Here is a 22,819-nt window from a genome sequence, read left to right on the forward strand (position 1 = left end):
CATGTGATCTGCATCATAAACTATGATAGATCCAGAAGGAATGGATATCTTTAGATAACTAAAAAACCCTTACAATTATACAAATCCACAAGTAGTCCAATTAACTGAATTTAAGCTCTATGTAATATGAGATAATGACTACTCTAATTCAATACATTTATTCATACACACACAAGGGGGTTGGGAAGGAGCTTTTTTATTTTTCAGAGGTCTGAAGAGCAAAACTATTTCCTTTTTCCATTACTATTTATTCACCATTTTTGGATGAGAATAGGTCACCCTTTTATATGGCCCCACATGCAATACTCTCAGTGTTCCATGGGAATAACTACCACCAAATATGAATTTTAGATAATTTGGATTATTTATGAAACTGTAGAAGAACATCTGAATGTGAAAAAAGTTGCCTTCTTGAATTTGAAGCTCCTAATATAAATATTATAGTGCTTTTTAATTATTTATTAAGTAGCTTTAACAAGTGTATAGTTAGGAATAAAACATAAAATGTGTGGGCTCCCACACAAAGGAATTAATTTCACCACGAATACATCATTGGTGGATCATTGATACACAACCTAAATTGCAGTATTATCTTTCATTTTGGCAACTATAGAAATCTTGTGAGGCTTGAAACCAACTATAAGATATTTAACTCACAAAAAAAATAGAGATTAAAATAAAAGCACTTTTAAGCACATAATATATAAGAAGATCTGTAAAATATGAATCCAATGGGATGCCTTTATGAGTAAGAATACCAGCATTTGATAGGGAGCTAATCTGGAATAGCAGTTTCTCAAAGACGTATTAGACTGAAACATATAATTAAAATTATAACCTTTCATTGCAAAATGCTAACTAAATCATCAACTTGGTAAAAGGAGGAGACAGATAATTAAAAACCACCATTAAATTACAATTTGAACAGCCGCTATTATTTTATGCTGTCCTACAGTACAACAGATTACTACATAACAACGTTAATTTTATTTGAAGTTATAGAAATGTTAAATACATAGAAATTTTTCTTCATATAAAAATAAGAGCATGTGGAATTCACTTTTGCAAAGTCTCAAAGCTAAATGCTGTGTCAGTATATGAAAAGGAATATAAGATACTTTTATAAGTAGATAATACCATACATAATACTTCCTAATTTTAAAAAGCAACAATGGAAATCTTGGTAGTGAGGTGTCCAGCTCCCAAAGTGCTGGCCAGGGTGAGCGATTTTCTGTAATTCACCTGTGCTTGGAGTGCCAAGGGAAACACAAAATATGAATTAAATGCAAAGCAAAATTATGACCATGAATTAAAGCCTCAAAATATTCAGAAGTGATCATGATGAAGCACACATTTCTTCATGCAGGAAGGAATCCTTCATCTTTATGTCCACTTAGTTTTAATGAATGTAACCTAATAATGAAAATAAATTTCCCTCATACATAATCATTGCAATACTTTTCACCATTGTCCATGTACATTTTGAACTGAGTTTTTTCTTTCTTGAGCCCTCTCAGCAGCAGAAATTAGTGAACAGTCCTCAGGGACAAGAAGAGGACAGCATTGGTCCAGTACGGCATCATTACACAGGCAAAACTTATTGGACACTAACTTAGGTTTCTTTATTTCTAGCGACAAGTTAGGTATAAAATATAAAAGCAATACTTCATTTTATTGTCACATATGTTTTTTTTACTTTTAATCTGCATAAATCATTGAAGTTTGGACATTTCAGTTCTCCCAGCATTAACTACAGGGAGAACCAAAAGTACTGAAGGAGCAATATCTGTTGGGATACAGAGGCCTGAAGAGCAAGCAGGACATGGCCATGGAAGATGGAGGGGGAGGACAGAACTATGCAGGAAAGGGGCTGCTGCTTGGAGCACCCTTCTGGGGAGGTTCAACCCATCCAGACACAACAGCTGCTGCCAAACATGGAACCAGAGAGTCCAAGTCTGACTTGCAGATCCTTCCCTGCTTTTCCATTCCAGTGGTGCGCCTGGACCCGGTCACAGGGTCCCGTCCCCAACCCATCTCTGGCCTAGCACTGCTAGGCAGCCAACTTTCCTTGACAGCTTAGAGAGAAAACCAGGCGGTTTTAAAGGCTATTCGCACAGAGTGCCTCTTCTATTACATCTGAGACTGCAACAACATTTTAATCTATTTTTCCATCTCTCAGTGCTACATGTGGCCACAGATATTACAACAACTCAGTTGAGCTAAGCTTCCTTTCAAGGTATTTTTGGAGATTCAGAAAAGTTCAGAGAAATTTTTCATCCTGATGCTCTCCCAGGTATCTGTACATCTGAGACTAAGTTGTGCTGTGAGGAAAAAAGCATAAACTTTAACACAAAACTGCTAACACTGTGTTTCTGGTTCATATGGAAACAGGGAAAACACTTGATGTAAAGCCTGAGATTACCACTTCATCTGAAGTACAGATGGAATAGATGACTACAGAAAATCATTTGATCTAACCAAACTGAGCCATATTTTCCAGTGCTTCAAGACTCACCAGAGAATGATAGTTTTCTTTTGCCAGAACTCTGTGCCTTCTCATCTCTACTTCTATTATAGGACAGAACAGAGCAATTCTTTCACACTACTGTCAGACAGAAAACATATGTCCTTCACTATATACAATTGGAACCAAAAGTATCCCCTTTTTGCATGTTTACTATACATGGAAAATTTTCACCATTAGTCATCAGTATGAAGGCACTAGAAGTCCATTTCTTGTGTTTCTGTAGCCTCTGTCCACCTGTATTTCTACCTCTGTATTAGGAATGTTTCTTGCTTCTGCAAAGCACTTGCACTACCAGAATCAATCACTGTGCATCATCTATCATAACTATTGAGGGATTTTTTGATAGTCTAAAATGGGGCAAAGCCATAATTTCACATGCATGGTTAGGTTGCTATCAACCCAAGTTAACTTTCTAGTTCTTTTGTTATAAATTTCCATTTTCAGATAGACCATTTTGAAACAAACCCCAATGGAATATGAATAGAAGCTGGGAACCTCAAACAATGAGGGAATGATTCAGAAGGCAGCGGCACGCTGCAGAGGACGGCCTGCATGGCAAAGTTACCAAGTTATTTCTTTGGGATTGTCTTGCAAGGAGCAAAGAAATAAAATTACTCTTGGTGTTTGAAAATGTTAAAATTCAAACTTTTCAAAGCCAAACTACAGGAAAAGAAAGCCAATGCAGCAATCTCAAAGCACCTTTTATGAAAGTTGCTATCATCTTGAAACATCATACCAGTTCTCCAGCATGTAACTGTTAATAAAATATTGTCTGTGCCAGGGAATTAACTTCAAAGAAAAAAAAAAGAGACCTGAGGATTTTGGAGTTAATTGAGATGCAATCACACAAACAAAAGAGAAGCAACCCTGGACTGCTGAATCACAATGAACCCTCATAGTACTAGGTTAGAAAAAAACCACAAATATTTTATCTTTGAATAGTCAGACACACACTTTTAAAGCTATAAATAAGGGACTTTTACTAGACAAGAAAAGTGCTTGCTTTCTGAACTTCATTAATTTGATTTTAAGGAATTTGTGTCTTTGCTTGTAGGAGGATAGCATTTAAAAGAACATTCAATTCCTGATACAGTTACCTTATTTAAATAACATTTGAAAAGTGCTTTAACAATGTGAAGTATTATCAGCATTGTGAAATATACCTGTTACTCAAATATACCCTTAAATAGAGATTCACTTACTCCTCTGGTTTTACTTACTTCTTTAACATGAAGAAAATCTTTAGCCTCAAATGAGATGGCCATGCCTGGGACTGGAACATCGTCATCATGAGCTGCACTGTACCCAACATTTGTCCGAACTGCAAATGCAACAGGTTTTGACTGCAAAAAAAAAGATAAACAGCCTGAAGACTTCCCTTGCGAACATATATTTATGTACAAACACATACACAGAAAAATTCTGTAAGTTATCCTTTTAAAATCATAACAGTTACAGAGAACTCTCATTGCATCCATGCAAAACATAAAGAAGAATCGCATTTACTGATACCAGTTATTTAATATCAACACATTCCGTAGAATACAGAGTTTTAGAAAGTGATAGAGCTCTGAATTAATTTGAGATAGGTCAAGTCAGTAATTAGAAACTACAATTCAGTTGGTGATCCATATATTATGCTTAGTTTGCAGTTCTGCTTCGAGTTCTGTGCTTGGGGCTGCCATAAGAGGTAGGGTTCCAAGAGCTACAAAGCCTACAGCCCCAGGGACACTGGGGCTGAAAAAGGCATGCCAAGGGGAGCACAGCATTGCACCATGTTTTTCCCTCCATACCTTTCTTTTCTGGGCTCCCACGTGCTGGTCACCTCAGCCTCATTGCTAAGGCTGCCATTAGTGAAGCCCTCTCAGCCTCAGCCCTCAGATAGTGTTCAGGGAAAATACAAATTTGGAGAAGAGGTGCCAGCAGCTGTTAGTGACCCCTATGCAAGTCATTCACTGCAAGCCATTCTTAGAGCACAGCAACGTGCCCCAAGATCGTCATGTCATAACTAAATACCAACCACAGAGAGATTTGCTCATTCTCATAACTCTTTCTATAACTTTTACTGCTACATCAGTGAGTTTAGAGGATTTTCCCAAGTTTTGTTTTCAAGAAGTCGTTGCTGGAAGAGTCAGTGCCCCCACTGGCCCCCAGCCCTGCCTTCCACCTTCTCCTTCCAAGCACCACTGGTGCTAAACACTTTTCTGCACAGGTATGGTAATAAAAGCTGCCGTCCAGATCAGCTCAGACTGTAACTACTGAGGGCTTCCTCCTCTCAAAGGTACAACCAGAATACAGGAGAACTTATTCTGCTTTATTCTATGCTAAATATCACCTTGACCTTGGTCTCCCAACAAAGGATATCACACACAGTATCCCTAGGACCCACCATTGTCCTACCCTAGGCTAAACCTTCAGCCCATCCCAGAACTCTCCACACCACACTTATTATCTAGTCTGAAGTGCCTATACATTAAAGCTGGTAAAATATTCTTTAAAATGTTGAACTAAGTCTCAGAGGTGCTCACAAGTGATTGAGGAAGGCATGACATAACTCTTCATCTTAAAATATAGTAAAACTTCTATCAGACGACAATTTTAGCTTTATTAGTTGGTATCCATCATCACTTCAGCTCGGTAAAAAGTATGGTATTTTGCTGAGCTGACAAGCAAAAAAAATAAATCTCATTTCCTATGTAAGGAATTTCTTCCCTTTCTTCTCAACGTAGAAGTTATGAAAATGCACCCCCTACTTCATGACAGCAAACATGAATACCTGAAAACAAAAATCATTCTCTGTTTTTCTGATTACTAAAAATCCCTGCCTGCTGTACCCACGATTACTCACATGGTGCCAGAGAACGGAGACCTGCCACATTAAAATACATTATAAAATAATGAGGGAGATACATAAATAATTCTAAAGGCAGGATGATGCCACCTAGCCTGGAAAGGACAGTTGGAAATAAATGGAGAGAAGGATCCCTTTATTGCTTCATTTAGGTCTAATGTGCTGTAAAACCCACAGGGTCCCAATAAAGCAGACTTGAAAACTCCTTAAATAGGCCTGTATTTGAATGAACTACCACAAACAGACAATTACATCTATGAGCACATTCTAGGAAGGCTTTCTAATTTAGAAAGCTCTTTCATAACAGTGGGGTCAAGAGAGTCTCTGTGTCCTGCAGAAGTGAAACTAGCAGTTTCAACAAAACTAAATTTTGCAATGGGACTGCAGAATTGGCTTCATGTTTATGTGGTATTCTGGATCTAAATACATGTTTGTACAAAGGGATGATCAGGAAATTATTGGAGAAGAACTTTATCCCATCTGTTCTTTCTTCTGGAGTCAGTGAAAAAAATTTTAAGAATCTTAGGAAAGATTTGGGTAGAAGGGCTCTAAAAACTGAAAGTGTCACCACTACATTAATCATTGGACTCAATGATCATAGAGGATTTTTCCATCCATGATGATTCTATGATTCTATGATTTAAACAGACACTCATTTAAACCAGAAAGCCAATGGCAGATTAAAAAATGAAATACAGGTGAATATATTTACAGGTTGAAATAACACATCTCAAGCGTTGACTATCTCTCTTGCTGCTTAGCCACAATTAGAACATTGCAAATAGTCAATGGGTTTTTTTTCCAGGTAACCTGTTCTAGGAAAAAAATTAATTTAAAAAAAATTAGAGTAATATGTGAAACACAACAATGAAATAAACAGACAATAATTTTTAAAGTCTATTTTCTTCCAACAAGGAAAATCCTATTGCTGTTGAAACATGTTTCGTATATTACTCAATGGATATAGGTTATATAAACAACTTGATTATATTTTTATCATGCAAGAGAAAAAAAGTTCAAATCACAAATAATATTTTTAAAAATATGTTTACACAACAGATAGGCCAATCAGATTTACCCATTAACAGAAAAAAAAAGTAGAAAAACATATAACAAAAGGCAACTGGTTTAGATGAGTTTAGTAGATGTATTTATTAGCTATCATACTATGTTAGAAGATGATAGCCATAGTTTTTATATATATATATACATATATAAAAATATATGTAATATATATATATATATATACACATATATATATGAATATATATAAACACAATAAAAAACTAAGAGCTGTCTTAGCTCATTGTGTTGGGCATCTTTCTCATACCCTGATCTTTTCCAGTGTGTTGCAAAAGGAGTTTAGGCACTTAACACAAATTTCTGGACATCAGTATAAGAGAAAGGTATGTAAACAATAAATCCTTAGTGAGTTAACCTTGTTGTAACCAGATAAACTGTTAGAAGGGCATCATGATATGATTATGCATTCATGATTACATTTCTGAAAATGGGCATTTATGAAAGTGATCATCCAAAAATAAATTTTGGTGATTTCTCCACATCAATTAAAAAATCTTGCATTGTTGATGCAACAGGTATGTCCACTTCCTAGCAACTCAAATTTGTCTTATTCATCTCCTTTACAATTCTCTCACTATTACTACCGCTCATTTACCTTACATAGAAGATACCAAACTATTATAGAACTAGACATGCCACAAAGAAGTAGTCACACAGGCACTGAATTCAGCAATATCACGTATCTTCCTTAAAAATAAAAGATAGCATAAGTTACTGGTTTTTAATATTCACACAAAACCCGAAAGCCTTCCTGAATGTAAAAATTACAGACCAACAGAGGTGATGCTTTCTATGCTATTACAAATTTCAACACTGAAAATACAGATATGAATAAGCATTAAATTGTCAAATGTTCTAAACAATTCTTAGTATCAAATAGTATCTCATCAAACAAATAATTTGGTGTTATTAAGGAAGATAATTTTCTAAAGCATAGGAAACTGTCATTGTAGAAATATATCTCAGAACAAGAACTGAAATATTGCGGAACAATCTGTGCCTAACACTGATAGGAGGGACACTATGCTTGCTTATCCATTCTCACAATTTCTGTATCCTCTAGCAAATATAAAAAATTGCTCAAGTGTTGTTACTTACTCCTAATAGTATCAGTGGATGAAAGACTTTAGGCTGACTACAGACTTTAAAATCTTTGCAGCATTGCAACAAATAGACATCTTCAGTAAGTTAGTGTCCTTGACATACTTAGAAGTGATCTAAAATTTCCTGTTAGAAGACAACACCTGGTTATCCAAGAAAAAGAATAAAATAGAAACTACTCCAGAACTATCTTAATATGAAAAAAAAGTAACAGGTAAAACTCCTCTGTCATTTTCTGCCATCAAAAAATTAATTTCTATGAGCAGAAAAACAACAGAGAACATTGAGCTACAGATATTCCCAGAAATGGAATGTCCCATTTTAGATACTTGTCATACTGGTAGAAAGGGAGACTGAATTATCATGGGATTAGACTACAATACTTCATCTAATTGAATATTTAAAACTAATTAATTTATAGAAGTTAAATTCTAGTCTTTTTACATAAATAAATAATTCTGAAGCTTTCCCAGAACTGTCAGATTAACTAGTTTTCCTGAACTACATTGTCTTGAACTAAAAAAGCTCAGTTGTTACGTAATTAGGGTCTGATGAAAAAGAAGTAATTTTTTTCACATATGCATATACTTTAAAATATATCTAGAATTTGGTTACATATCCTACAGTTCTAAAATTAGATTGGGTCAAAACAGTTAAGCACTTTCTGTTCATTCTCTAAATTTATATGAAAATGGGATGACAGTTTAGCACTCAGTTAATCCACAGACTGGACTACAAGGACAGATGCTCTGAGATGTTAAACAGTTTAACATTTCATGTCTCTCTAAAGAAACAAAGTAGCCTGGAGAAGTTCATATCTCTTCAGAATGAACACTTCCACTTTGTTTTTCTTTTTTTCTCCTGTAAAAGTACAACATTCAACAGACTGAATAAACCCACAAGGAGAACAACCAGACACGAACATTACCATCATCTGTACCACTAGGGTAGCAGGGAACACACTCTGGAATGGGGTTCTTCATGAACCAGTTTCAGCTTCCAATTTAAACTCAGAATATAAATCAACAAAATTGTATTCACCAACTGTTAAACCATCTTTGGCTTACACTTTGACAACCAACACAAATTAAAGTGAGTCTAGAGTGACCTTAGTCAATTTAATCTTTTTCTATCTGGATCTCACTTCTCCCTTTACAAGTTATATTTACTTTATACATCTTCATACTAACCTCATTACTAAGTCCATACTATTTGCAGTATTATTATACTTTATTACTTATGTTCCCTCACTCTTGTGTTATGACTAACTCATATTGAATGCATACACAAGCACTTGCACATTGTACCTGTCTCAGTCAATTTGTCAGTTTAAACAACTTTGCACCTGCTTGGTTGAATTTGTATTTGAGAAATATTTCATTCAACAGCACAGCAAAATAATACAATCTCTTTTTTAGTAATGCACTTAAAACATAATAGGATCCTTTTTCCTATAACTAATTTCAGATATTTTATTCTGTGCCATAAACCAAGCGGAGGCAGTGGATCCCAGCCAAGATGACAAATTTTTTGACACAGAATTTGCTCACACAACAGGTCATCTCCCTCATGGCCACTAATTTTGGGAATTTTGCTTCATAATTGAGGTATCTCTATTCCCCATATACTACCAAGATGTAGAAAAACTGATGACAGCATTCTCCAAACCATTTTCATACACCTGGGTTTGATCTAGGATCTCTGATCGATCTCATTTCTTTCTCTATTCCATCATTCTCACAGTAAAGGCCCTTCTGTATTTACACCAGTTTATATGAAATCAGAATATACCTTTACAAAGGCAAGAACTGACTCAAAAAAGTACTACAGTTACCATTTTGACAAAACACTTGTCAAAGCTGGCATCTGTGTTAAAGTTCAGAAAATGTATCTCAAAGCAAGTCCACTCCTTCCCTACTTCTACATAAAGCTACTCATCCTTCACCCTAGCCACTTTTCACAGATGCATGTAACCTTATTCGGAAAGCAAGGAATTATTTTTCTCTTGGGTAATGAATATAATGGGTCTCTATGAAACCACTAGCAGGTTTGAACTCATGAAAATTTAAAATGCCATGCCATTTCTTTCGGCTCAGGGAAAGTGATTACTGCTACTAAACTTTTCATTAGCAGTCTTGGTAGGGAGCAAATATGACAAATGATGGCCTATGTTTGGCACTATTTCCACAGAGTAGCCCTGTACATAGTATTTGGGCCATAAACAATATTAATACTCCACACAGGACAAAGATCAATAGCACTCTGATGACCTAACGACTGCTGTGTTAAAAGCATGTCACTGTATTTTGCCCTGCTAATGACAGTCAGACGTATAAAGCAGAAATAGTTCAAAACCTATATGTTTTAGAGAATTACATGATTTTCATTACTAAAGAAATTTACAATGTTATGAAATATATACTGTCACAAAAGTAGCTTGAGAATGCAAAAGCAAAAATAATAACTGTCCTATTTTATTTTGTACATTAATTTATACATCTGTTACACATGAAACAATAATAAAACTCACCTGAGAACATAGACAATTCACAGGTAATTTTTGTTCTAAATGCTGATTATTGCTGGAGCCTCATTACAGATAAGTAATTGTCCAGTCTCTAACAATAGCATCTGCTCAGCAATCTCATTGCTAAGGAAGCAATGACAATTCATGGATGTCCCAACTGAAAACTAGAGCATACGAAGCTGCTGTCACTAAAAGCAGGGATCAATAATTTGACATCCCAAGAAAGATCAGGTTTTCTTTTATTAGTGTGGGTGCATATACCAAACAAGTCTGATAGCAAGCCAGAACCACAGAATAATTGAAGCAGGAAGGGGCCTCTGGTGTCTCCTAGTCCAAAACAGATCTCCCTGCCCAAAACAGGTCTGGTTACATCAGGCTGCTCAGGGCAGTGACCAAGTGAGTCTCGAGCACCTCCAAGAACAGACAATGCAACCTCTCTGTGCATCCTGCTCCGGTATATGACCACTGTGATGGTGAAAAAACATGCAGTAACTATAATTCTCTCACGTATCAATGAGTGAGGGACATAACAATCTATAATGGATAACAAATACTTGATTATATACTCTAGTACATGCAAAATGAAATGTTATTACTAGTAGAAATCACCAATTTACAGTTCTAAGTGTAAGGGGTCTAAAAAGAAGATTTGTGCTCTATTCAGCACTTCCAACAAAATGAAGGAGCTGAAAAGTACAGAGGGAGAGCAAAACACAATACAGTTGTAGTTAATAAGTAGCAGCCTAGGCACAACAATGGTAGAATGACATTCAAACTCTCCTGAATTATTAAGGCTTTTGATAGCATGGATACCTCCTGAAGGATTGGGAGAGAAGTGGTCAGACAGGAAGTTATTTGATCTGAGTGCATTTTCTCACCTGTTTCCAAAATTAGGGCAAGGTGAACTGTGCCCAGCCATTACCTTACAAAGGGTTGGCTCACCAAATTCTTGCCTAGGAATTGTCACAACTGCTGCTCTGGTGCCTGACACCAATGTGCACCATCCTGTAAGAGCACCCAGCAAGGAGACGTGACCATTACACCAGCCACTGCCGTGATCAGCCCTCCTCTTGGACTCTGGGCAAGCTATAAGTGTTGCTGCATGGAAACAGCTTTTAAAGCTTAAGTGTGATTTTCCTTAGGATTGAGGCCCACTGGTGAAATTTTCTGAGGAAATCTCTGAATCCTTCTAGTTCCTTGGAATCCCTCCTACAGCAAAGCCTGGTTTCAGTGCTAAAGAGAAAGAAAATTTAACACATCCAGCTGGTACAAAAGAGAGTCTGCCAGATTCATTTTTTCTTAACAATAGGTAGACTTCAGAGGAAATTTTTTTTTGTCCTCTAGTACTCTCTAGAGATACTTTTGTTACTATTTTAGCTCATCTTCACACACAGCTTGAAAGTCAAGTTTCCTACTTCCTTTTGCGAAATCGTATTTTAATAGAGTCACCGATGTCGGTTTACATTCAGCTCAGGAGGCAGCAAAGACTGAAATAGCTTTACTGACGCACACCGAGCTTTCTCATATGAGCAGGGTCTTTTTTTTATTAGAGCATAATGCCAAAACTCGATGGTGGCCATGTGTTGTCTGCATGCAAGTGTGCCAGAAAGGTGGCTCTTCAGTACCACCCACTTGAGGAGTTAACAGGAACCGCTGGAAACAGGCACAGCTGAAAAAGTCTGTTTGTGCTTGCTGAAAACATGCTTATTCTGGCAGCAAAAGCCAGCAGATGAAAACTGTCATTTGCAATAAAAATACTGCGCTGGGATTTCAAGTTCTTTTTTTCAATGTCAAAATGAAGATATTTTATGCTTATGAGACATTTTAAGCATATGAGACAGCATTTTAGTAGATCTTAACTTTTTGGCTAAACTGAGGTTCACATAGAGAGAAGATCTGCAGTAACATTTTCAGGCTATTCACAAACAAATATATTCCAGGAAAAGCATAAATCTGTGACACAGTAAGCTAAAGTAAACACTAAATTAATCAGCAATGCAGTGGTTGGTTAAAAACGTAGATACTATTATCAAAAGCTCTTGAGAAAATGCTGCATTGCTGAAAATGTTTCTTAATTCAGTATTATGCATGCAAGTTTTATTGCTGGTTTCAATATTTAAATAATTTTGCAGCTTATTTTTTCAAATGTATGAGAAAGTCTTTATGATTGCTACAGCCAAAGGTTAATATTTATTACAATGTCTCACTTTTACAGAATATGTTAAGTGGTTTTTTTTAAGAAACAATGCTGAAAAATTCTTCCTCTGTTCAAAACATACATTTTGTAGCTAGACTGCTCTATTTCCAGGAATTATATGAATATAGGTTCCAAGGATGATATTTTAGAGTCGTAAAAGTCAAATGTTCTATTAGCTGTTAACTTATATGCAGAACTAAAACTGAGAAGGTATATGAGGACATGATACACACCATAGCTGACTCAATGCTCCTGCCCGTTTCACATGATTACATTTTATAGCCATAGCTTATGTTATCCTATCCCTCACCTGAGTTATCTATTGTTTGTGTAGGTCTTGCACTATCTGAGATACTTCTCATTTATAAATTCAAATGGAATCTCAACTGCAAATCTCCCTGACAGCCCAGATACAGATTACAGAAACATAGAGCACAGAAACACAAATATTTAAAGCTGTGGTAAATGAATATTTGTTAAAACCTGAAAAGTTGAACATCTCAGACTTAGGAAAAGTGAAAATGGGGCTACCTTTAACTCTGGGGAATGGTTGTGGTATCTTTACCTTAGCCCTCAATATGTATAGTATTATAGCTCAACCATTAACTTCACAATCCTATATTTTCCCTCACCTCAGTACTATAGAATCATAGAATCATGAAATCATTAAGGATGGAAAAGATGTACAAGATCACTGAGTCCAACCTTTGACCGAACACCACCTATCAACTGAACCATGGCACTCAGTGCCATGACCAGTCATTTCTTGAACAAGTCCTGGGACAGTGACTTCACTACCTCCCTGGGTAGCCCATTCCAAAAAATTCTTCCTAATGTCCAACCCGAATCTCCCCTGGCACACCTTGAGGCCGTTTTTCCTCTTGTCCTGTCACTAGCTGCCTGGGAGAAGAGGCCAACATTCTTTCAGGTAGCTGTAGAGAGCAATACGTACTATATCTTACTTGCATGCAGGAGGGATCTCTCCTTACAACAAACCAAGAATGTGTAAAACTCAAGAAGCTCTCTAGAGCATCCTACACCCCTCCAATGGATTAATTTTTGCCACTAAAGAGTGAGGCTCCCTCAGTTCAAAAGAAAAAAGCAAGTGGTCACTAAGGTATGATTTATCTCTTTTTAAAATGGCATGAATAACTTTTTGCCTCTCTCTATCCCCCAAGCAGGGAACTAATGAACCAAACCCTAGACAAGAAAGGAGAAACAAAACAATCAACAACTAGCTATTAAATATAATCAGACTATACAGTAATGTCTATAGCATTATAGACATTATATATAGCACAGGAAAGCTAAGGTAGCATAAACCACTTTACATCTGTCATTTTCTAGCTTTAGAGCACCTGACATTACATACACAGTTTGCAGGTTTTTCTATGTAATTATGTGTGCATGTGTTAATTTTCCACATTTAATTAAAACAAACAACAAAAAGATCACTCAGGCAATGCATTTGTATTGTCACACTGACGTTTTCAAACACCATCAGTACGACAGAAATTTCTATATCCACTGCCAAAAAATCATTGCAACTTCCATCACAGAATTGACAGACTGCAAATGGTTTAATATTTTGTAAGAGGCAGAGGACTAGAATTGAGGCACAGTTTGGCTCTGCTCTTCAAATATTTGCTAAAAGCAGAACAACCATGAGTCTGGGGAACTAGAGCTATCTAAAACAAAGAGAAACAGTTTTATCTAAAACAATTTTATCTAAAACAATTTTATCTAAAATTTGTCCCTTTTTTTGTTGTTTAAATAAAATTTACATAAAGCTTATAAGAATCATATAAAATATTAGGCCAAATATCATTATTTTGGCAGAATGACAAACATAAGAAGAATAAATTCTACATCACCAACTTTATCTTTTATGATTCTCCTGTATCTGTTGTAATCCTCCTTTTGTGCTTTAAGCAAAAGGGCAATTTTTGAGTCCTCAGCCTGACTATCACTGTGCCTGTGCCCATCTGGGAGACCACTGAGCACTTACCCCTTCCCCGTCTCTTTGAAGGGAAGAGTTCCCAGGAAGTTTAGTACCAACAGAGCTGCTGTTGCACTGCAATTCTCCTGCCCTGGTACAAGAAGAGTCATGGTCTTGTTCATATGTTCTGGAGATCTCTTTTTGCCAGAAAAAAATCCTCCAAAGATTTAGAATTAAGCTAGAGCAGTACTAGGGGTTCTCTGACATAAGCCAGAAACCAGGCAGAACCATGTAGGAGAGAAGCCAACAAAAGGACAGCTAAAAGCCAGGCTTTGGGCCACTCTGCATCTGAGCTGTGCCAAGAGCAGCCCATCATCAGCACCTACAGACTTATGAGAGCTCTCATCTCATTCCTTTCCAAAAACATTATCTCAGAGTAATGAGATAAAAACAGAATTACTTCTCTTTAATATTTCCTAATATTCTTACTTACTTTTCCTTAAGACATCCCATTTGTGCTCAGAGCACAAGATAAAACGTGTTTCCTGGTGGGTGTATGAGATGCAAGAGTGAAGTGCTATGATGATGATATCCTTACAGAATATATTATACAGCTGGTGCACAGCTAGTCATCTAGCCAGCAGATGAAACATTAGCTGGCAATAAACCTTACTCTTATTATAGCGTAGAACTGTTGAGGTTTCATTCCGGGCTGGATGCAGCAAGAGTTATTATAAAAGCATAAAATAAAATGACAAAGAATTGTAACTATTTTCTAAGAAAAAGAGACATGGCATTAAAATGCAAAGTGGCAGTAAGAATTCTAATTTGGGTTTCTAGACATTTTTAATTTACTCTACTTTCTTTGGCTTAGTGGACTGAATTTTCTGTGGGTATGCAGGGACACAGTTCCTCAGGCTGAACCAAAGCAAGCAGAGCTGCCTGTGATCAGTCTTACCAGGGAATCCACCCTGTGTGATACACCTGCCTATCTGCACAAGCTGTTTTATCCACAGACAACAGGTATTACACATGCTGGTGTCTCGTTCATAAGCAGCTGCCATTTACACACTCAACATTACACAAGGTGTCATCACCTGTTGCTGCAGCAGGTTCTCCTGGCAAGTGACTGTCAACAGCCTGAGAATCAGCCCTTCTCCCCTCCAACCCCCAAACTGTCTTGCCCTTTATTTTGTAGGGTCTAGTTTATATTAGAGTAATCCAAAATCTAGTTTCTCTCTCACTGCCTCATACGGTAGAGGGGAGAACACCCAGAGGAGGACAAGGACACTCAGCAGGGGATCTCATCACTTCTTTCTCCAGCTGGCCAAAGCTCTCCTTGCCTTTTTTCTCTTCCTCTCCCCTGTTTTTTCTTGTTTTTCCCCCTGAAGTACCTTTCCCTGTAAAGAGCTGACGTATGTCACCAACTATGGATCTGGTGATACAGTTCTGTGCATGCCAGCGTGCCTCAACACCCTCAGTGCATACATGCCGTTGTATGCCATGTAAATGGCTATTATGACACAACCCATGTGCACAAAGTGGCACCAGGAATACAGGACAACAGATGGTAGAATTCTGCTCTTTATATTTTTTTTAAATTTAAATGAGTTTTATTAATTGACATTATATTTCCGTATTTACTTAAAGAAATTAAGATACTGGAGTGAAGCTTAAGAGTAGAATATTAAGCTGCAATGCTGTCAAAACATTCTGCTTTTTGTGAATAAAAACTTTTTGCAAGATATGGAGAATGGAAAGACAATAAAGTCAGTAGTTATTATTTAAATAATACATTTCAAGCTTTTTTTACATTTGTATTTCATCCCAAAGAAATATTCTTCGTTGCTAGCATGAAAAACTTTTAAAATTGGTTGATCCGCATCAAAGTAAAAATTTCTAGTATATGTTTTCATGGCTGTGTCAGTTTTTGAGTCAGACATTGGGAGACAAAAGCGTGTTTTACTCGTTTTCATCTAAAATGAATCCTTTTCTGCATAATGAGAATAAAAATTACTTAAAATGAATAAATATAAACACAATATTAACTTTACACAGCTTTGTAATTTTCATATTACTCTAATGCAACATGTGCTTAAGCTTTCAAATATTCACTGTAAAATAACTTATTTAATAGTGTATGGTATCATGGTGGGTTTGTAAAGATTGGTTTCACATGAAGCAATACAGATGTATCTAATTAACCAGCATCCAGTTAAAAAACAAAGAGAATTAATTCTTCTGCTTATGTATCACCAAACAATTTACACAAAATTTTTGTTGTCACTTTTTATTCTCACCGATATGGTGGTGGAAAGAAGTGGAAGTCCACTGCACAACAGCAATCATGTCTAATTAGCAAAACAATTATGTGATAATTGCATAATCAGAGTTTACATGAAGAAGATAGCATTTCCTGGATTGGAGAAGAAGTATGCTTCCTAAACCAACAAATACGTAGGCCTTCTCTGAAGTTCAGAATGCACTATGGGACAGACCATCGAAACTCTTTGATTTAAGGATAAAATTAGGAAAAAACCAACCAAACAAGCCAAGGAAGATACATGAAAGAGACACATTATAAGCAATCAAGTTTAGAGAAGATAATAAGGGTTTTATTTGAATAATTAACAATTATATAAGGATAGTTCATTGTCTTAATGCTATATTTAAACTCTGTAGACATTTATGGAGAATGGAACCAAGAAGGGCAAGAGTAACCCGTTTGAATGTGCTGGAAGCCACAAGGAGGTAAAACAAAATAAAGGGGGCTGTTCTAGGTTTGCTTCTAATCAATTGGTAGAAACTGTTTAAAACATGAAAGTGGAAAGAAACAAATGATCAGGAATTGGAAAAACTCACCAACAGTGAGGAAAGACTGATAATAGGAGAATGAATACAATGGTCTCCAGGAAAGCAGATTTTATTACACTTTCAGTGTATTCTCAAGTATAAGTGCTTCCCATGGGAAGCAATTCCCAGGGAAAAAAATAGTTCAGGAAAGTGACAGGTCCTCAGTGAAATAATATTAAGGGCACAAGCACAAATTAACCAACATGAAAAAAGATGGAAAGTTCATAACCTGAAATTTAGGAAAGTATATTAAAGGGGAAATTATATTAATATAATAGAATCAACAAAAGGGAAAAATCAGCATAAAATTATATTCAAATAGTAATAATAAAAATGTTTTTCCTCCTGCTTTTAATTTATACTAATAGTAAAAATAGATCAAGAAAAGAGTTACCGCACCCAAGAGAAAAGTCTAAACTTCACCCTGATTATGAAGGAATAAAAATTAAGGGTATACAAAGAAAAACAGAAGTGAGACAGAGGTTTAATAAACCTCCAGGTATAGCATATTTTGCTCTGGCAATTTTTGAAGCATAGTAATAAAGAAAAAAGGACTAAGACAGATGGAAAAACAGTTGAGCTAGCTTCAGTTTCTAGAAAAATCACATTAACAAAAAAAAATAGCTTATGCAGAGAAAGCAAAGATAACAAGGAAAGTCTCTGTAACAAAATACGTCACACAGCCCTAATTCTTTCCATAGGAGAATACAAAGATGGCAGAGAACCCTCTCTCTGCTGGACTGACTGATGCTCTGAACTTTGCTCCTGTCTCACAAGCAATTTTTAAAACTAATGCTAAAGTAAGGGGACTGCACAACGGATTGGAAAAGTTAACAGTTGCTATGAAATATGAAAAACAAATTAATTGATATTCTGCAGCTTTGTATTTCTTGTCTATTACTATTCAGAATTTCCTTTACCTATCTGGATGATGAGAGACAAAATGTCCTTCTTAAATTTACAAATACTGAACTGGGGGAAACTAAAAGACCCTGAGATTAGCTCAGTCGGTTAGAGCATGGTGAATTCAATCTCTGCATGGGCCATTCACTTAAGAGTTGGACTCAATGATCTTTGTGGGTCCCTTCCAACTCAGAATATTCTGTGATTCAGCTGTGGAAGAAAGCAGCAAGTCTGCAACACTGTCTTACTAAACTGGAAGAATAATCTAAACGACAAATAGAGCACAATTTAATCAGGAAAGCTGCAGATGGCCAGAAACTTATCAACTTTGTAAGAAAGAAATGTTTAACTGACTCAATGTCTTAATGACAGGATTGAAGAATTGGATCACAATTAGAAGTGACTGTCATAAATGTGTGAAAGACAGCACCCCATGGAAGATGACCAGGCAAGAATACAGCCCACATGGCCCAAAATGATCTTTCCACACAATTTGAGAGCGGCTGGGGCCTCACGCAGCACGTGCTGCACCATCTCATGGAGAAGAGTTAATAGTTTGGACAGGAGCAGCAATGATGATAAGAGGTGTAGAAAACAGCAGGGAGAACACAGAAAATTACTTATTTTTAACTGTCAGGTTTCAGGGAAAAGTTACGTACGTAACTGTGTGGTACGTAGAAGAACAGTCTTCTTGGGAATGCCTTGAAATCCATTTAAGTCTTAATTTTATTTTACTCTGTGAAGTTTTTCACATTTACAGAAGTCTATTTTAAAAACCAAAATATGTCCATTTACTAAATTATTTTACTTTTAGAGTTCATCTCCAGTCTTTGCCAGCTATTATGTCAAAAGTTTGATCACTTATTACTACTTAAATATTAAGGAGAAAAAGAAAGAAAGAGAGGAAGGGAGAGAGGGAGACAGAAGTAGGAAGAGAGAGAAAGGAAGGAAGAGAGAGGAAGGAAGAGAGATGAAGGAAGGAAGAGAGGAAAAGAGGAAGGAAGGAAGGAAGAAAGGAAGGAAGGAAGGGAGGGAAGGAGGGAGGGAGGAAGGAAGAGAGGAAGGGAGAAAGAAAGAAAGGAAAGAAAGGAAAGAGGAAAGAAAGAAAGAAAGAGAGAGAAAGAAAGAGAGAGAGAAAGAAAGAGAGAGAGAAAGAAAGAGAGAAATAAAGAAAGAAGGAAGGAAGAAAGGAAGGAAGGAAGGAAAAAAGGAAGGAAGTAGCATCAACCACCAGGCAACAGACTGGAAAATCTAACACTCACAAAACACTCAGATTCTCTCTGTTTCACTACTTCCACTTTGGTCAAACTCTTGCTGGACTTCATGGTGTCAACAGCACAGCAAATCTCCTCTCCTGCACCTCATATTATTTTTTTCTATGAACGGAGATATTTCTAGTGAAGTATTTCTTACCTACCTTTTGTCTCCAAAGCAAACACACAGCTCTGTATCCATATATATTGGATTACTTAATTACCTTTTTATGGTACTCTATGAACTTCTCATGTGTTTATTAATGTGGCATCTAAGGTCTATATATCAAAATTCATAAAAGCATTCATAGTCAGCTCACAGTGGCAATATGCAGGCAGGGACAGACTGGAACCAGAGGGACAGAAGGAAAGATTTATTTTTCTTGGATCCTACAAGAAACAAAGTGGGGTTTATTCAACTAAAAAAGTTAATAAATTGCTAGGCAGAAAACAAGCCTTAAAAAAAAGAGCAACCTTACTCAGAGCAGAAGTCACCTATAGCAGGTCGGGTCAGGTAGCAATTTACTGAGATACAGAAAGTGCAGAAAAGTGGCCTGTAAAGCACCCTTTAATCCCTCACAATAAGGAAGCTGCCCGTGTTTGTATGGAAGAAAGACAGATCAAGCCAACTACAATGGTGGTAGGCCTATCTGTGAGCATAAAGATTACAAAAAGACAGAAAAAAAGTAGAAAGTACGTCAGGAGATGGAAGCTCAGAGGAGCCAGAAAAATAGCCAAACATCCTGGACTGCTGAGCCCAAAGGACATTACCAAGAATTTAACATCGATATTCAGACTTTCCCACAGAGTCAACCCTCAAAACCTAAGGCACAGAGAGAAAAGTCTAAGGTATCTGCTACTCCCAGGCTGGTCCCAATCCTAGTCTCCTGGCAGTGCAGTGATTTCAACACCCACTCTCCCAAGAAACAGGCAGGGAAAAGGACAAGAGACGTGAACAAGGTGGTACTCCAGAGGGCATTTTGTTCATTTGTCTGCTGCTTGGAAGTCAGCACAGAGGGTCAGGTAACCAGTGATTGGCCTCCATAGGCCAGACAGGGAAGTGTTAGAATTCACTCATTCAAAGCTTTTTACACCCGCCAGGAATGTGGCATTTAAAACACCCTGAAGACTGACAAAACTGTCACAGAGGAAAAATAAATAAAGAAAAAGGCAAAGAAGAGAGAAGGAGTGAGACAGCTTAAGCTGTGAAAGAGCGAGTTAGAAGAGAAATTGGTAGGATGCTGTTCTGCCACTTGTCTTTGAGCAGCAGCTGACTGAGCTTGCTGGGCCACTGGAAGCAGCCCCAGCACAGGAGCTAGCACCACCCCGCATCTCAGCACTGCCCATGGAGAAAATCAGTAGAAGTAGTGCTAGATCTGGCCTTTAGCTTTACCTCTGATGTGATTACAACACAGCTCTCCCCAGTCAACAAAAGCACAGCAGCCAGCAAAGCAAGGACATTTGAGCAAGCCTATTGCTCAAAATATATTTTAAAATTCATTCCCCCTCCTTCTTTTCCATCTGTACCCCACGTCACCTTCAACTGTTGTGTCAAGTGCTAAAGGAAGGTCACAAGAACATCCAAGTTCAAAACTGTTCACTATCTGTGTCACTTGCTCTATGTGGCTTGGCAGACCTTCTTGCCAAAATGTTTATGTGACAGACCTAGGGGCCACAGAGAGGAAGGAAAATCTTGTAAGTGACCAGAATCTTAAAAAATTCAGTGTCGTAATGCAGTGCAGTTCCTAAAGTAGCTGAGGCATTTTGATGGAGAGTTGTCAGGCCTCAGTTACACATTTTTGTCATGCTTCCATCCTCCTTGACTGCAGCACTGCAGCAAGGTGGCAGGAAACAAGGAACCCTGGCAAACACAGCCCTGGGTGGTAGGGCTGGCCCTGGCTGTGCTGCCAGGCCAGAAGCAGATAGCTGCTGCTTAGGCAGCAAGTCTGTCATCCTATGTACTGGATTGGGGTTTTCTGTTCTATAAAAAAAAAATAAAAAAAATAATTTCCGTATAAATTCTATCTTTTCCAGCTGTTTGCACTTTTGTGATTGGAGCTACAAAACAAACACCAAGTAACTCTTCTCATCAGTTACAACTGTAAACTGATTACTTTTATTTATTCTCATTTTATGTAGCAAGTCAAAGGCAAAAGTTATAAACAGAATTTAAGCTGGAAGTATTCCCCCTTTCTTACAGTTCAGCTTGTATAATGTGTTCTGGCCATGTAACTCAATGTTCTCATAAATCTCCCAAAGCCCAACCCCTTCTGACTTTTTTTTCCCCACTTTTCTTCCTTTTTTTTTTTTTTTCCTGCATAGGATCAAATTGGCCAGTTCTGATTTCAGGAGGCATAAGAGGATGTTTGGTTTATGTTGGTCTTTGTATTGAGACTTTATTTATCTTTACTCTGAGCATCAGTACCACTGGAATTACAGGAAAGCAATAAACCAGAGGAAAAGTGTTCCTGAGACTTTTACACTGCGTGTCCAAGAGAATGAGGCTCATGGCATCGTACTCTAAGGTGAGTGAGACTGCTCTGGTGCTTGCCCAAGCGGTCATCCCACACACCATGACCTCTGCAGCCAGTGGTTTTCAGTTTTTCACACAAATTTGATAGAGGGAGTAGAAGTCCTACACATAGCAAGTACGCTTAAGTTTTGTGGTGATAGGTGAGCAGGTAAAAGCAAAATACGTGTAACCAGTGTGACCAAAACACAAATGTCCACCACACTCTGTGATTAACCAAAAGCCAAAGTCACAGAAAAAGAATGTTTTATGGTAGCACTGGGGAACTGCTTTCCCTTGGTGGTAGTCCAGTAACAGTACAGCCTCAATAAAGAGAAATTCAGTATGAAAAAGGATCTGGGGTCTACAAACTGCATTTATTATCCTAAATATCAAATTCAGTTAAACATTAAACTCTACAAAAGATAACATTAAGACATTATGTGGAAAAACTGTGTTTTTTCAAGCCACCTGAGAGTGTTTTTCCGCCCTGTTCCAAGCAGTGAAGAACACGCTGCCTTTCACTGGCTTAGTACGTTATACCAGATTTGAACCATTAACATCAAAACTAACCAGTGAATTCCTCAGGAAGCAGAAGCTGTAGCTGACCCAGTAACCCTTGAGAGGCTTAGGAAAAGCTTAGAGCCTTTAAAAGCATAGCAGAGACAAGCTTCTAACAGATCCTTCATTATAAATACTGTTTCTTTTCTGGAAAGAGAAAATCCTACCACCCCAGTGAAAAGACCTTGGGAGACACATCCTTCTTCTCTGAGGGGGCTATTTAGTCAGACTGCTGAGAGAAGCACCATCCCATGGGATGCAGGAGGGCAAGGAACAGAGGGAGGGGACTTTAATTCCTGGGAAAATGCCTCATGAGGTCAGGACATTACTGCTGATCCAGCCAAGAAAAGGGACGCAACTGTTCCCAGAAGGAAGAGGGAAGAAGCAAACAACATGAAACCTTTAACCTTTCTGTTCACCATATCAAAGTGGTCAAGCAGAGGGTAATGGCAGCTGACTAGCTTTCACTTCCCATAACCTCACAAACCACTAGACTCCCTGGCCTTGTCATTTCT

General features: G+C 37.4%; 1 protein-coding gene across 9 annotated transcripts in view; it reads right to left on the reverse strand.

The window, feature by feature from the left end:
- The window catches only part of CACNB2 (calcium voltage-gated channel auxiliary subunit beta 2), a 250,893-nt gene that overhangs the window by 36,919 nt on the left and 191,155 nt on the right, over window positions 1-22,819 (reverse strand). For all 9 annotated transcript variants that reach the window (XM_027720503.2, XM_027720501.2, XM_027720499.2 and 6 more), the window contains one exon: window positions 3,748-3,870. In XM_027720503.2, coding sequence (XP_027576304.1) covers window positions 3,748-3,870 — 123 coding nt within the window. The remainder of the gene's footprint in view (window positions 1-3,747; window positions 3,871-22,819) is intronic.

The sequence above is a fragment of the Pipra filicauda genome, unplaced genomic scaffold (genome assembly GCF_003945595.2).
Source record: "Pipra filicauda isolate LSUMZ 115617 unplaced genomic scaffold, ASM394559v2 scaffold65_size3143899_pilon, whole genome shotgun sequence".
NCBI classification, from domain to species: domain Eukaryota; kingdom Metazoa; phylum Chordata; class Aves; order Passeriformes; family Pipridae; genus Pipra; species Pipra filicauda.